Below are 15,644 nucleotides of genomic sequence, written 5' to 3'. Positions count from 1 at the left end.
TCTGGGGAAGTAAATTCTTCTAATGTCTGTGTCCCTGGTGGTCTGGGGAAGTAAATGTGGTACTGTCTGTATCCCTGGTGGTCTGGGGAAATAAATTCTTCTAATGTCTGTGTCCCTGGTGGTCTGGGGAAGTAAATGTACTGTCTGTATCCCTGGTGGTCTGGGGAAGTAAATGTACTGTCTGTATCCCTGGTGGTCTGGGGAAGTAAATTCTTCTAATGTCTGTGTCCCTGGTGGTCTGGGGAAGTAAATGTACTGTCTGTATCCCTGGTGGTCTGGGGAAGTAAATGTACTGTCTGTATCCCTGGTGGTCTGGGGAAGTAAATGTACTGTCTGTATCCCTGGTGGTCTGGGGAAGTAAATTCTTCTAATGTCTGTATCCCTGGTGGTCTGGGGAAGTAAATGTGGTACTGTCTGTATCCCTGGTGGTCTGGGGAAGTAAATTCTTCTAATGTCTGTATCCCTGGGGGTCTGGGGAAGTAAATGTGGTACTGTCTGTATCCCTGGTGGTCTGGGGAAGTAAATTCTTCTAATGTCTGTGTCCCTGGTGGTCTGGGGAAGTAAATGTGGTACTGTCTGTATCCCTGGTGGTCTGGGGAAGTAAATTCTTCTAATGTCTGTATCCCTGGTGGTCTGGGGAAGTAAATGTGGTACTGTCTGTATCCCTGGTGGTCTGGGGAAGTAAATTCTTCTAATGTCTGTATCCCTGGTGGTCTGGGGAAGTAAATGTGGTACTGTCTGAGTCCCTCGTGGTTTAGGGAAGTAAATGTAATAATGTCTGCATCCTTGGTGGTCTAGGTCAGGGAATGTGGTTAATGTCTGAATCCCTGAGGGTCTAGGAAACTAAATGTAGTAATGCCTGTAACCCTGGTGGTCTAGGGAATTACATGTAGTAATGTCTGCATCCCTGGTGGTCTGGGGAAGTAAATCATAGAATGTGGTAATGTCTCCATCCCTGGTGGTCTAGGAAGTACATTTGGTTAATGTCTGTATCCCTGGTGGTCTAGACTAGAGTACTGATCACTATTTCATTCATGATAACCGTGGGTTTAGTTACAGGAAACTGAACCCTGATTGTGACTTCCACATTGATCCTCCTTAGGTGGCAGCCTGACTACGGTATATGGGTCAGCCACTCCTGACCACCAGGGTCCGCATTGTGGCAGAGATACTTTCTATCCTTGCACTCTCCCGTACAATCTTCTCTGCTTGGCCTTTTCTATAGTGAAGCTGCTCTGATTCCCCGTGTGCCTGGGGGGTGACGTGCAGCGCTGTCCCCCCCGGTGTTACCCTCCTGACAGCATTCACTGCTGCTTTCCTCCTCTTACCTATAAATAGTGCAGGCAATATGGCTGTCACTGACTGGAAGGTGACTCGTCAAAGGAGACATGGTGAAAAATGTCCAGGGAAAACATGGAAGATTATGCAAAATTAATATTGTGCCATCTGCATGGGCTTTCTGGAGCATGGCGCTGTCAGTGGCATCTGGCACTGCAGCAGGAAAGACTAAAATATTCTTCGCTAAAACTTAAATATATCGTGAGACCTGCAAAGAATGAGCTATTCTCCCTGACTAAGTGATGAAGTATCATTGTGGTGTCTGGCATTTATAGTCTGTAGTGATTCTGGGGGGTTAGATCACCGGCCCTAATAGTCATTCTCGTTTCATAACCTCATAGCTTTAAGGCTCTGTTCACACAGTGCGTTTTTTTTGCATTTTTGCTGCGTTTTTTCCTCGCGGTAATGGGCCAAAAACACTATGGAATCCTTATGCAAGATTTTTCAATGAATGACAATCCTGAAGTCTTGTGCACATAAGTAAATTTCTGTGAGTATTCGCAGTGCATTTTTTTTGTGCAGCATGTCAATTCCTTATGCGTTTCTGCAGCGTTTTTCACCCATTGATTTCAATTGAGTCAATCAAATCCGCAGCAAAAACGCAGGTATAAAAATGTTTGCGGATTTGCTGAGTTTTTTTTGTGTGTTTTATCGGCTACCTATGATGTTTCCCACTCTGTAATCTGTGTGACAGCATGGAAAACACCGGTGCAGTAGTTCTTATCGGCGGTAACGCTACCGCTGGTAAGACCGTCGGTCAGAGTGCTGCGGGGTCATGCCTGCAGATGTCAGTGTGACCCTGCAGCTGTGACTGTCACCCACAGTAACGCACCGCCGGTAAGACCATCGGTCAGAGCGCTGTGGGATCATGCTGTCAGACGTCAGCGTGACCCCGCAGCTGTGACTGTCACCCGCGGTAATGCTACCGCAGACCATCGGTCAGAATGCTGCGGGGTCATGCTGTCAGATGTCAGCGTGAACCTGCAGCTTTGACCTGCGGTAAAAAGCTTACCGCAGGTCAACAAGCGTGCATCAATGAGACTACTGCTCCCATCGGGCTACGTCTGATGTTACTGAAAACAGTGACAGCAGGTGCCACTGATGGGAGACGTTACGCAGTCTCATTTGCCAGCGCCTGTGCTCACAGATAAAAAATAAATAAAATTACATACATTCCCCGGCCTCTCCCCTCTGTCAATCCCTTCACTGGCTCCTCATTGCCCAGAGACTCCACTACAAAACCCTAACCGTGACATACAAAGCCATCCACAACCTGTCTCCTCCATACATCAGTGACCTCATCTCCCGGTACTTACCTGCACGCAACCTCCGATCCTCACAAGATCTCCTTCTCTACTCCCCTCTTATCTCCTCTTCCCACAATCGTATACAAGATTTCTCTCGCACATCACCCCTACTCTGGAACCCTCTACCACAACACATCAGACTCTCGCCTACCATCGAAACCTTCAAAAAGAGCCTGAAGACCTACCTCTTCCGACAAGCCTACAACCTGCAGTAACCACCGATCAACCAAACCGCTGCATGACCAGCTCTATCCTCACCTACTGTATCCTCACCTATCCCTTGTAGATTGTGAGCCTTCGCGGGCAGGGTCCTCTCTCCTCCTGTACCAGTTATGACTTGTATTGTTTAAGATTATTGTACTTGTTTTTATTATGTATACCCCTCCTGACATGTAAAGCGCCATGGAATAAATGGCGCTATAACAATAAATAATAATAATAATCATAATACATATTCAAATAAAAACACTATCTCACCTTAACGCCCAATCCCCGATACCCTCATCTCCTAGAAATCATGTAAAATAATAAACTACCATATAGTCACCTGTCTGCCGCAGTCCATGTAATCCCGAGTGTCCCGCGGCGATCTTGCGTGTAGAACAGTCACATCTGGAGATCTGGCCGCTTTACCCGGCCGCCGGTGATACACTGACAGGAGGTAATCGCTCCCGCAGTGTATCACTGAGCTGCCGTGAGAGTTCACCGGAGTTCATCAGCTCCGGTGTTCTCACTTATGGCACCGCTGCGTGAGAACTTTCCCACGCAGCAGTGGTGCTGTAAGTTAGATCATCGCAGCTAATCAGCTGATGAACTCTGTCTTTGAGAGCAGTCACATCTCCACACACATCCTCTGCAACTGACGTAGGTCCTAAGCAATTCACAGAAGTTATCTGCAGCTGACATATTCCCTCTGCAAAAATCAGTCTCTCTGCAACTGACAGAGGTCCTCTGCAACTGACATAGGCCCTGTGTAGAAATGATGGTCGTCTGCAACTGAAGCTGGCCAATTAATGGATAGAAGCTAGCTCATAAATAACCATTGTCTTCTCTGTTTTAGAGTCTTCCAGGTAGCAGACATTAACTCCTAAGCTGCCGCAGCATTAGCACGGCTCGGAACTAATCACAAGCGCACAGCATACACCGAATACATTGCTGGAAATGAACAGACAAAGCATAAACAAGTGCACTGAACTTAAATCCATATGACAGCTGGGAGCAGAAACATCTCACTAAAATACAGTGAGAGTGACTACAGACACAACAAGTTCCACAGTGTATAGCAATTCTCAGGGCAAGAAAAGAATGAAAATAATTTTTAATTCTCTACCTACAGATAATAGACACCGAAATTAACCCTTATGTAGATCAGTGGGAAAAAGAGGAGCAGTTTCCAGCTCATCATGTGTTCAAAATTCTAGGACAGGCTGGGATGCTGGGAGTGAACAAGCCGACAGGTAAGAAATGTAGAAAAGGTGATTATCATGATGAATCAATCTCTCTCTTATCTACCGTATATCTATCAATATAGGGTGAAAAATAAAATCCATACCTTGCACCTCACTATTCCCCCGCAGCAGCCAGCCGTCATAGGGTCCTCTTCCTGCACCACGGCTTCTGAGGCGGAGTACTCTGCTGACGGCATAACAGGCCTAGTCAGTAGCGGGACCGGTCAGCAGGGAGGTGTTTTTTTTTTTTGTTTTTTTTTTGCACCCTTTTCCCAACTCTCTACAAAATAGTGGCCATACAGCAATTTACTGAATATGCACAAAGCAAGTCACAAAAACGCTGGATTCAGTAGAATCCAAATATTTTGCATTAAAAATGTAATATAACAATCTCTAGTGTTTTCTCAATCACCTGATTCTGCTCAGTTCTCTCATTCTGATTTTCTAGAATCACAAAGTTTTGCAACCTCTTGGGCTTTCGCAAATCCCTTGATGATAACTTAAATATGACCTATCAGTGGGGGTCGTACACTGATCAGCGGTTTTCAGATACCATGATAGTCGTTCTTCGACCATACAGCTCAATCACTTCAATGGGAGCTAAGCTGCAGTACCCAAGAATGGACACTACATGGTGTTTGGAGCTGCCGTGTTCGACTACCTACTATTTACTTCTAGTCTGCAAAAAGCTGATCAATGGGGGTTGCTGGTGTTGGACCCCCACCAAATTGATAGTGATGACCTATCCCAAAGATTTGGGTCCCAAAAAACACCTCTAAATGCCTCTATAGGTAGAGATATACTGCACAGAATCTGGAACTATTCTTTTTATATTTGGAAAACTTTTATCTTTATAATTTTTTTTCGGTGAGCATCCAGCAATACAAAATATCTGGTAATCTGGCACTTTCCGGGTCCAATTGATGATGGATTAAAGGAATTTTACTGTCCATCGCAGTATTGGGGCTAAGTTCTGACTTGTACGTAAATAAAATTCTGGATGAGCAAAACGACAAACCAACCCGCACTTCTCTCCGACTGGAACGTCGTCTATGTATCGGCCTTATAGTTTGCTGGACAGATGCAGTGGACTATGCAGAGAGGATTTGCTGCAGAGATGATGGGGATTTTCTGTGATATATGAACCATGTGTGACGGGAGGTTGCATCGAGTAATTGAGTGATGAGTCTTCTCCCTCTGATGTCACCACAAACACATAAGTCTCACAAATCCGGTTACATCCACAGTGCAGGAAAAATGCCGACAAAGCTAAAAGTGCCGGAGATTAGAAGATAAAAAGGATAATACCGAGCACAATGTTATCCGGAGACTTCAACCCAGCAACCAGCCCAGATATCCTCATATCTATCTGTCTCTCTATCTATCTAGCTTATCAGTTATCTACAGTATCTCACAAAAGTGAGTACACCCCTCACATTTTTGGAAATATTTTATTACCGTATATCTTTTCATAACAACATGACGACTGAAGATCAGACTCTGTGATACAATGTAATTTGATGTGCCCTCTAAAATAACTCAACACACAGCCATTAATGTCTAAACCTCTGGCAACAAAAGTGAGTACACCCCTAAGTGAAAATGGCCAAATTGTGCCCAATTAGCCATTTTTCCTCATGTGACTCAGTGTTACAAGGTCTCAGGCGTGAATGGGGAGCAGGTGTGGTAAATTTGGTGTTATCGCTATCACACTCTCATAATGGTCACTGGAAGTTCTTCATGACTAGGGATGAGCGAATAGCTTCACATAACTCCTTATCTAATTTACAGCGAAAAAAGAACCCTTACAACTATCCAATATTTTAAATAGAGAAAATAGTTATTCAACCCCTTCATGACCCAGCCTATTTTGGCCTTAATGACCTTGCCGTTTTTTGCAATTCTGACCAGTGTCCCTTTGAGGTAATAACTCAGAAACGCTTAAACAGATCCTAGCGATTCTGAGATTATTTTTTTCGTGACATATTGGGCTTCATATTAGTGGTAAATTTAGGTCGATAATTTCTGAGTTTATTTGTGAAAAAAACGGAAATTTGGCGAAAATTTTGAAAATTTCGCAAATTTCACATTTAGAATTTTTATTCTGTTAAACCAGAGAGTTATGTGACACAAAATAGTTAATAAATAACATTTCCCACATGTCTACTTTACATCAGCACAATTTTGGAAACAAATTTTTTTTTGCTAGGAAGTTATAAGGGTTAAAATTTGACCAGTGATTTCTCATTTTTACAACAAAATTTACAAAACCATTTTTTTTAGGGACCACCTCACATTTGAAGTCAGTTTGAGGGTTCTATATGGCTGAAAATACCCAAAAGTGACACCATTCTAAAAACTGCACCCCTCAAGGTGCTCAAAACCACATTCAAGAAGTTTATTAACCCTTCAGGTGTTTCACAGCAGCAGAAGCAACATGGAAGTAAAAAATGAACATTTAACTTTTTAGTCACAAAAATGATCTTTTAGCAACAATTTTTTTATTTTCCCAAGGGTAAAAGGAGAAACTGGACAACGAACGTTGTTGTCCAATTTGTCCTGAGTACACTGATACCTCATATGTGGGGGTAAACCACTGTTTGGGCGCACGGCAGGGCTCGGAAGGGAAGGAGCGCCATTTGACTTTTTGAATGAAAAATTGGCTCCAATCTTTAGCGGACATCATGTCGCGTTTGGAGAGCCCCCGTGTGCCTAAACATTGGAGCTCCCCCACAAGTGACCCCATTTTGGAAACTAGACCCCCCAAGGAACTTATCTAGAAGCATAGTGAGCACTTTAAACCCCCAGGTGCTTCACAAATTGATCCGTAAAAATGAAACAGTACTTTTTTTTCACAAAAAAATTATTTTAGCCTCAATTTTTTCATTTTCACATGGGCGACAGGATAAAATGGATCCTAAAATTTGTTGGGCAATTTCTCCTGAGTACGCCGATACCTCATATGTGGGTGTAAACCACTGTTTGGGTGCACGGCAAGGCTCGGAAGGGGAGGCGTGCCATTTGACTTTTTGAATGGAAAATTAGCTCCAATCGTTAGCGGACACCATGTCGCGTTTGGAGAGCCCCTGTGTGCCTAAACATTGGAGCTCCCCTACAAGTGACCCCATTTTGGAAACTAGACCCCCCCAAGGAACTTATCTAGATGCATAGTGAGCACTTATAACCCCCAGGTGCTTCACAGAAGTTTATAACGCAGAGCCGTGAAAATAAAAAATAATTTTTCTTTCCTCAAAAATGATTTTTAGCCAAGAATTTTTTATTTTCCCAAATGTAATAGGAGAAATTGGACCCCAAATGTTGTTGTCCAGTTTGTCCTGAGTACGATGATACCCCAAATGTGGGGGTAAACCACTGTTTGGGCGCACAGCAGGGCTCAGAAGGGAAGGCACGCCATTTGGCTTTTTGAATGGAAAATTAGCTCCAATCATTAGCGGACACCATGTCGCGTTTGGAGAGCCCTTGTGTGCCTAAACATTGGAGCTCCCGCACAAGTGACCCCATTTTGGAAACTAGACCTCCCAAGGAACTAATCTAGATGTGTGGTGAGCACTTTGAACCCCCAAGTGCTTCACAGAAGTTTATAACGCAGAGCCATGAAAATAAAAAATAATTTTTCTTTTCTCAAAAATGATTTTTTAGCCCACAATTTTTTATTTTCCCAAGGGTAACAGGAGAAATTGGACCCCAAAAGTTGTCCAGTTTCTCCTGAGTACGCTGATACCCCATATGTGGGGTTAAACCACTGTTTTGGCACACGTCGGGGTGCGGAAGGGAAGTAGTGACGTTTTGAAATGCAGACTTTGATGGAATGCTCTGCGGGCGTCAGGTTGCGTTTGCAGAGCCCCTGATGTGCCTAAACAGTAGGAACTCCCCACAAGTGACTCCATTTTGGAAACTAGACCCCCAAGGGAACTTATCTAGATGTGTGGTGAGCACGTTCAACCCCCAAGTGCTTCACAGAAGTTTACAACGCAGAGCCGTGAAAATAAAAAATCATTTTTCTTTCCTCAAAAAAGAGGTTTTAGCAAGCAATTTTTTTTCACAAGGGTAACAGGAGAAATTGGACCCCAATATTTGTTGCCCAGTTTGTTGTGAGTACGCTGATACCCGATATGTGGGGGTAAACCACTGTTTGGGCACACGTCAGGGCTCGGAAGGGAAGTAGTGACATTTGAAATGCAGACTTTGATGGAATGGTCTGCGGGCGTCACATTGCATTTGCAGAGCCCCTGATGTGCCTAAACAGTAGAAACACCCCACAAGTGACCCCATTTTGGAAACTAGACCCCCCAAGGAACTTATCTAGATGTGTGGTGAGCACTTTCAACCCCCAAGTGCTTCACAGAAGTTTATAACGCAGAGCCGTGAAAATAAAAAATAATTGTTCTTTCCTCAAAAATTATGTTTTAGCAAGTAATTTTTTATTTTTGCAAGGGTAACAGGAGAAATTGGACCCCAACAGTTGTTGCCCAGTTTGTCCTGAGTACGCTGGTACCCCATATGTGGGGGTAAACCACTGTTTGGGCGCACGTCGGGGCTTGGAAGGGAGGAAGCACCATTTGACTTTTTGAACGCAAGATTGGCTGGAATCAATGGTGGCGCCATGTTGCGTTTGGAGACCCCTGATGTGCCTAAACAGTGGAAACCCCTCAATTCTAACTTCAACACTAACCCCAACACACCCCTAATCCTAATCCCAACTGTAGCCATAACCCTAATCACAACCCTAATCCTAACCCTAATCCCAACCCTAACCACAACTGTAACCCCAACACACCCCTAACCCTATCCATAACCCTAACCACAAGCCTAATCTTAACCCTATTTCCAACCCTAGCCCTAATTCCAACCCTAACTCTAATTCCAACCCTAACCCTAAGGCTATGTGCCCACATTGCGGATTCGTGTGAGATTTTTCTGCACGATTTTTGAAAAATCTGCAGGTAAAAGGCACAGCGTTTTACCTGCGGATTTACAGCGGATTTCCAGTGTTTTTTTGTGCGGATTTCACCTGCGGATTCCTATTGAGGAACAGGTGTAAAACGTTGCGGAATCCGCACAAAGAATTGACATGCTGCGGAAAATACAACGCAGCGTTTCTGCACGGAATTTTCCGCACCATGGGCACAGCGGATTTGGTTTTCCATAGGTGTACATGGTACTGTAAACCTGATGGAAAACTGGTACGAATTCACAGCGGCCAATCCGCTGCGGATCCGCGGCCAATCCGCTGCGGATCCGCGGCCAATCCGCTGCGGATCCGCAGCCAAATCCGCACTGTGTGCACATGCCATAACCCTAACCCTACCCCTAGTTCTAACCCTACCCCTAGTTCTAACCCTACCCCTAGTTCTAACCCTAGTTCTAACCCTAACCCTAGTGGAAAAAGAAAAAAAAATATTTTCTTTATTTTATTATTGTCCCTACCTATGGGGGTGATAAAGGGGGGGTTTATTTATTTTTTTATTTTGATCGCTGTGATAGAACCTATCACAGCGATCAAAATGTACTTGTAACGAATCTGCCTGCCGGCAGATTCGGCGGGCGCACTGCGCATGCGCCCGCCATTTTGGAAGATGGCAGCGCCCATGGTGAAGACGGATGGACACCGGGAGCCTCGGTAAGTATGAGGGGGGGAGATCGGGGCACGGGGGGGCGTCGGAGCACGGGGGGGTGGCATAGGAGCATGGGGGAGCGGACAGGAGGACGGGGGAGCGGAGCACAAGACGGAGGGGAGCGGAGCACAGATCGGTGGCTTGGGGGGGCGATCGATGGGGTGGGGGGGTCACATAAGTGTTTCCAGCCATGGCCGATGATATTGCAGCATCGGCCATGGCTGGATTGTAATATTTCACCAGTTTTTTAGGTGAAATATTACAAATCGCTCTGATTGGCAGTTTCACTTTCAACAGCCAATCAGAGCGATCGTAGCCACGGGGGGGTGAAGCCACCCCCCCTGGGCTGAAGCACCACTCCCCCTGTCCCTGCAGATCGGGTGAAATTGGAGTTAACCCTTTCACCCGATCTGCAGGGACGCGATCATTCCATGACGCCACATAGGCGTCATGGGTCGGATTGGCACAGGTTTTCATGACACCTACATGGCGTCATGGGTCGGGAAGGGGTTAAGGATACATAAACCATAAGGAGGGGTGGGAAGGTACCAAGGAAAAAGGGGGCAACGTGGGGGACACTGTCTGAAACTCAATATAAATACATACATTGTGGCCAAAATATTATATCATAATGTACTTATACAATCCTATAAAAAGTCATTATGCCACAAGAATGAAAGCGAAATATAGTCTAATCAAGTGCAAATGTATACAGGCATTTTAAGAGTTAAACTGGCATACACTAAGTTAGTCGTATGAGGGGGCTGAATTGAGGCTGCTCGTCGCCAAGCATATGTATGCATCCATAGCTTAAGGTGCAGTTAGTTACATCCAAGAGTTAAGGCCCCGTCACACTTAGCGACGCTAAAGCGATCCCGACAACGATACGACCTGTCAGGGATCGTTGCTGCGTCGCTATGTGGTCGCTGGTGAGATGTCAAACAGTGAGATCTTCCCAACGACGCAGCAGCGATGCGGCGACCTGTAGCGACCTGTACAACGATGTCGTTGGTCGTTGTGACCCTGTCATATGGCAGCTATTATGACGATTCAGACCTCGATGAGGGACGTCCTGTGTGACGTTGTAGTCACACAGGCGTGCATTTGCGTTGCCTTTTCCGTGCCCATTCAGTTCCGATTGGTGGTCACTACTGCGTTCTGATTGGTGGCAGCCTTGCCTTATGAGGCGACACAATAGCCCTTCCGTCCTTTGTTCCTGACCACGCGGTCAGGAACGAAGGATGGAAGCGCTACTATGTCGCCTTCTGTTGAAGGCATGACCGCCAATCAGAACGCAGTAGCGACCACCAATCGGAGCGGAGGGGTGCGGAAAAGGCAACGCAAATGCACGCCCATGTGTCGGTGTCTGAGTCGTCAACGAGGTCGTTGGTAAGGTATCAAACACAGCGATGTGTGCTACCCAGCGGGACCTCAACGATCAAAAAAAGGTCCAGGCCAATCCGACACGACCAGCGATCTCACAGCAGAGGCCTGGTCGCTGCTACGTGTCAAACATAGCGAGATCGCTACCGAGGTCGCTGTTGCGTCACAAAACTTGTGACTCAGCAGCGATCTCGCTAGCGACCTCGCTTAGTGTGACGGGGGCTTTACCCAAAAGCCACCCAATAAATTACCTTGTGCCTGTGCAAATCCAGAGTCCTGGGGATGCTCCCTGCCTCGACGCGCGTTTCGGCGTCTGCCTTCGTCAGGGAGGATAGCGTCATCCAAGCCAGAAGGGATATTTAAAGAAAGAGCAGTCAATTGGGTGGCTTTATTGGGTGGCTTTTGGGTAACTCTTGGATATAGCTAACTGCACCTTAAAACTAATCAATCTCCAGACTAAGTCCCAAAATAGAGACCCTTGGTATCAGGCATGGATTTTTGAAAGGTTCATTATATTTTGTATCTTAGCCCTATTATTATTGTGCTGGAAGACCCCTTTATTATCTCCTTTAATTGACTTTTTTGTTGTTGTTTGAAGTCTCATCCTTAAATTCTGTAAGTCTATTTTGTTACTAAGACCCAACGAAAAATTCCAATCTTGAGTCTATAAACATTTAGCGCCGATACATCCCCAATTTTATAGCTTCGAGGATGGAAAGTAAAAGCTCAAGATTTAATTTGGTGCTACGTAATGAAGACGAGTATAGGGCACTGAATGCTGGGGTTCCCACTACTGCGAGAGTCATCAATCCCAAGAATGGGGGGGGGGACATGTTACACCGATAATAAATGGAGCAGAAATTCGCATGATCGAACTCCATTCCATTTTCCAGGGATCGGACTCTCGTCAATAAGGAAGTATCGTCACCTAGGCACAATTTTGGGGATAACCGTTAAAACCCTTTTTATACCCCACAACCCCCGTGCTAAAAAAAATTAAAAAAATCAAAGGCGGAAGATTAATTAAAAAAAATAGCAGTAATGTAAAAAAAAGTTTGAGTTCAGTTTAAAACTTTTTAAAAAAGTTTTAAAAAGTTTGAGTTCAGAATAAACCTAAAACTGAGAATAAATGAAACAAAACTGAAGAGATCACAAAGACCACAGAATTGTTAATTATAACCTCCAACATGGAGAAGAGGAACATAATCTACACTTGACAGTCCGGGTTGGGTCTGGAATCTGGATACAACTTCATTGTTGTGATGTATTTTACAGCCATCCTGTAATGAGAGAAATATGTTCTTCCAACTATCCGGTTTCGTTTTTCTTGGCCGGCAGACTGATCTCATCTTTTGTTCTGCGATCCTGTTATTTTCTTCGGTCAAGTGTCAGCGGTTAGAAGTGTAAAAAAGCTTCCTTTATACTCCAAATATTTTCACCCAATGTCAGAACATTTTTATGATCAAAGGAAACATCTGCGAACATCTGATACAAATGCACAGAATTAAAATAAAGAAATAAACAAAAATAAAAAAAAAAGGTAAAAAGATAAATAAGCGTTTAAAAATAAAACAAAAAAAAAGTGGGAAAAGACAAATGACAAACATCAATAAAAATATAAGACGATCATAGTAATCGAAACAAAAAATAGGCAGTAAAGATGTTTAAAAATGTTACAGTTTGTAAAGAAAATATAATTAGAAGTGTAAAATAAGAAAATGAAATGAGAATGTGAGAAAAGCACAGAAAAACAAGTAATAAGAAAAAGGAAATAAATATGTGAGGAAAGCACAGAGACAAAAACAAAACAAAGTGGTAAAATAGGTAAAAACAAGTGTTAAAAAAAAATATTCTCCTCCCAAAAAAGTTGCAAAAAAAGTAATAACTTTTATAGTGATTTATGTCCCAATAATAAAATATGGGTAGAAAGCAGGGGAATATTTTCTGATTTTCGGCTTCAGTGACGCTTTGAAATATAACATCACCATCCAGGTGTCAGAAACATGAGCCAAAAATACAGTTCACTCCTCTCATCGTTCCCTCCGAGGCTTATGAATATGGATTTGCAAAGCTGATTCGGTTTTGAAGGTGTAGATACTAAAAAAAAAAAAAAAAAATGTTCAGCATAAACATCTGTCAGAATCCTCTTCAGGGGGAGAGCCTTCTCAAATTTTTGGTACAAATCTTTATTGATTCTTTTCTTAATATATCTTAATAATGATAATATTCTAATACTAAATATTAAAATCACCTAGGTTTAAAAATAATATTCCAACTGCCTACTGCCACCACAAGGGGGAGCTCATGGGCTTACTGCATACTGTTATCACTGAGTTCAGTGTATAAGCAGGATGCAGTGATCTTCTGAACTCCCCCTTGTGGCGATTGCTGGTAGTAATTTTTTATTTTTTTTTATCCCCTGTGTTATGCAGGAGATTTGGAGCTATGTATCAGAAAATTAAATCTCTGACTGCTAAAAATTGATCAACAATTAAAAATATATATTTAGTTTCGAACGTACATTTATTTTAATCTAGACAAACAACATCACAATTCAGACGAATTATCTAACATTTCTTGTATTTTATACGGATTTTTTTTTTTTTTTTTTAAAGGGTTAAAGGTCATTTTCATATAAAAATGAAATAATTCTAATAATTTGGGCCGTCTCATAAAATTAGCTAATTGCGACCTCACTCGCTGCTGCGTGGACTTTATAGCGGATTAAACGAGGGTAATTGTCCTCAATGATAAGTGAAAGGTCAGGGATTTCCAAAGAGACTGAGAGTCAGGAAAATAATAACAAAAGCAAAACTTTCCCCGTTTGTGGTGCTCAGGTCTTTTCTGGTTGTCATTTATGCATTTGGCCTCGAAACGCGTTTCATTCATTCATTCGTTCGTGGTGTCACTTTCTTGTAACATATTCTATCATTGAAGAAGAAATTGATTTTATGGAGTTTACGGAGCTGGGATTTTGCTTTATTGTGTTTAGCAGATGATGGGAAAATCCATTTGCTTTTATGTAGCGGACTGGTTTTACCTTCTTTGTGTGATTTACTACAGAGCTCGTTGGGAAACGGCCAGCGCAGCGGCAGCCAGTTCCTGCTCGTTCGTCTTCTTGTACCTCTTCACTTTCATCCTTATCTTCAGCGTGCAGAATCCTATAAAAAGGCTGCAACCTGATATAAAATGTCTCTCTACAGCAAGGATGGGCACACTGATCTTTCCCGGCCATGGGGGGCTACAATTACCTGCATCACTCACCATTTAGGGGTGTTTTGGGGGATTTAATTCAGCCATTTTACTAGATTCTGAAGACCAGGAAGGGGTAAACTAAACTATTATGTGCACCTCTCCCAGTCCTGTCCCACTCACACACCAGTCCTCCAAATCAGCTGATCTTCAGGCTTCTCCAGCAAGGCTGGGCACACTGATCATACTGGGCAACGGGGTACTACAATTCGCTGCATCACTCACCATTTGGAAGTGTTTTGGGAGATTTAATTCATCGGTTTTGCTGGATTCTGAAGACCATCAAGGGGTAAAATAAACTATTATGTGCACCACTCCCATTCCTGTCCCACTGCCGCACCAGTCCTCCAATCGACTCATCTTCAGGATTTTCCATTAAGGATGAGCACAGTGCTCTTACCAGTACCTGGGAACTACAAGTCGCTGAAAGACCCACCAAGTTTTCGATATCAGTGTGGACACATTGGTAGATTATAATAATTTCTAGAGACCGTGAACTTCTAAGCCAGGGGTGCACAAACTTTTCTAGTTCAATAGTCTAGAGAAGAGCAAAATCGATTTGTAAAAAATCAAATTTGAACAAAAATTGACATCTGAATTTTTGGGGCTTTAATTCAGCCATCTTGCTGGATTCTGAAGACCTGGAAGGGGTCAAGTAAACTCTTATGTGCACCACTGCCCATTCCTGTCCCACTCTACGCACCAGTCCTCGGCTCATCTTCACGCTACCTCGTCTGGACGTTTTTTGGTCTTCTCTCTTCTGGTGCTGCCGTTCACTAAGCCCCACGTGGTCACATCGGGTGCAGCACACGTTACTAACATCAATGATGGGCAACACATCCCACATTATTTGTGATGCTCCTTGTGAATGGCAGCGCCAAAAGAGAGAAGACCCGGATGGTGTAGGTAGAAGAAGGCTGAAGAGAACCCAATCGGAGGTACGAGCAGGGGAAGGACAAGTATGGGGATGGACGAGGAGAGGGGAGTATCCGGAATTTTTTTTTTAAACTCTATCTGGAACATTAGATCTAGAATCAATTAATTCAATGCAAGTGAAGCAAATGTGACCAAAATAAAATGTTGTGAAGCTTGCTCAATTCTACGATGGTCACATTGTCAGATTGCACCATTCCCTAGGGCCGCTATAAAACTTAACGGGTTGTTTCCTTCTCAGTACGTGATGTTGCATCGCTAGTATGTGTAACCTCTTACTGATCGCTGGGAGGTCCGACCTCTGGAATCCCACCAACCCTGAAAGTGAAGACACAGGAACAATGCAT

General features: G+C 43.7%; 1 protein-coding gene across 2 annotated transcripts in view; it reads left to right on the top strand.

Moving 5' to 3' along the window:
• LOC143781530 (putative acyl-CoA dehydrogenase 6) overlaps positions 1 to 15,644 on the top strand; it is a 59,203-nt gene that overhangs the window by 7,554 nt on the left and 36,005 nt on the right. For both annotated transcript variants that reach the window (XM_077268168.1, XM_077268167.1), the window contains exon 3: positions 3,982 to 4,102. In XM_077268168.1, coding sequence (XP_077124283.1) covers positions 3,982 to 4,102 — 121 coding nt within the window. The remainder of the gene's footprint in view (positions 1 to 3,981; positions 4,103 to 15,644) is intronic.

The sequence above is a fragment of the Ranitomeya variabilis genome, chromosome 6 (assembly GCF_051348905.1).
Source record: "Ranitomeya variabilis isolate aRanVar5 chromosome 6, aRanVar5.hap1, whole genome shotgun sequence".
Taxonomy (NCBI): Eukaryota; Metazoa; Chordata; class Amphibia; order Anura; family Dendrobatidae; genus Ranitomeya; species Ranitomeya variabilis.
The sequence above is the reverse complement of the archived record's forward strand: the minus strand, read 5'-3'. Positions and strand labels throughout refer to the sequence as shown.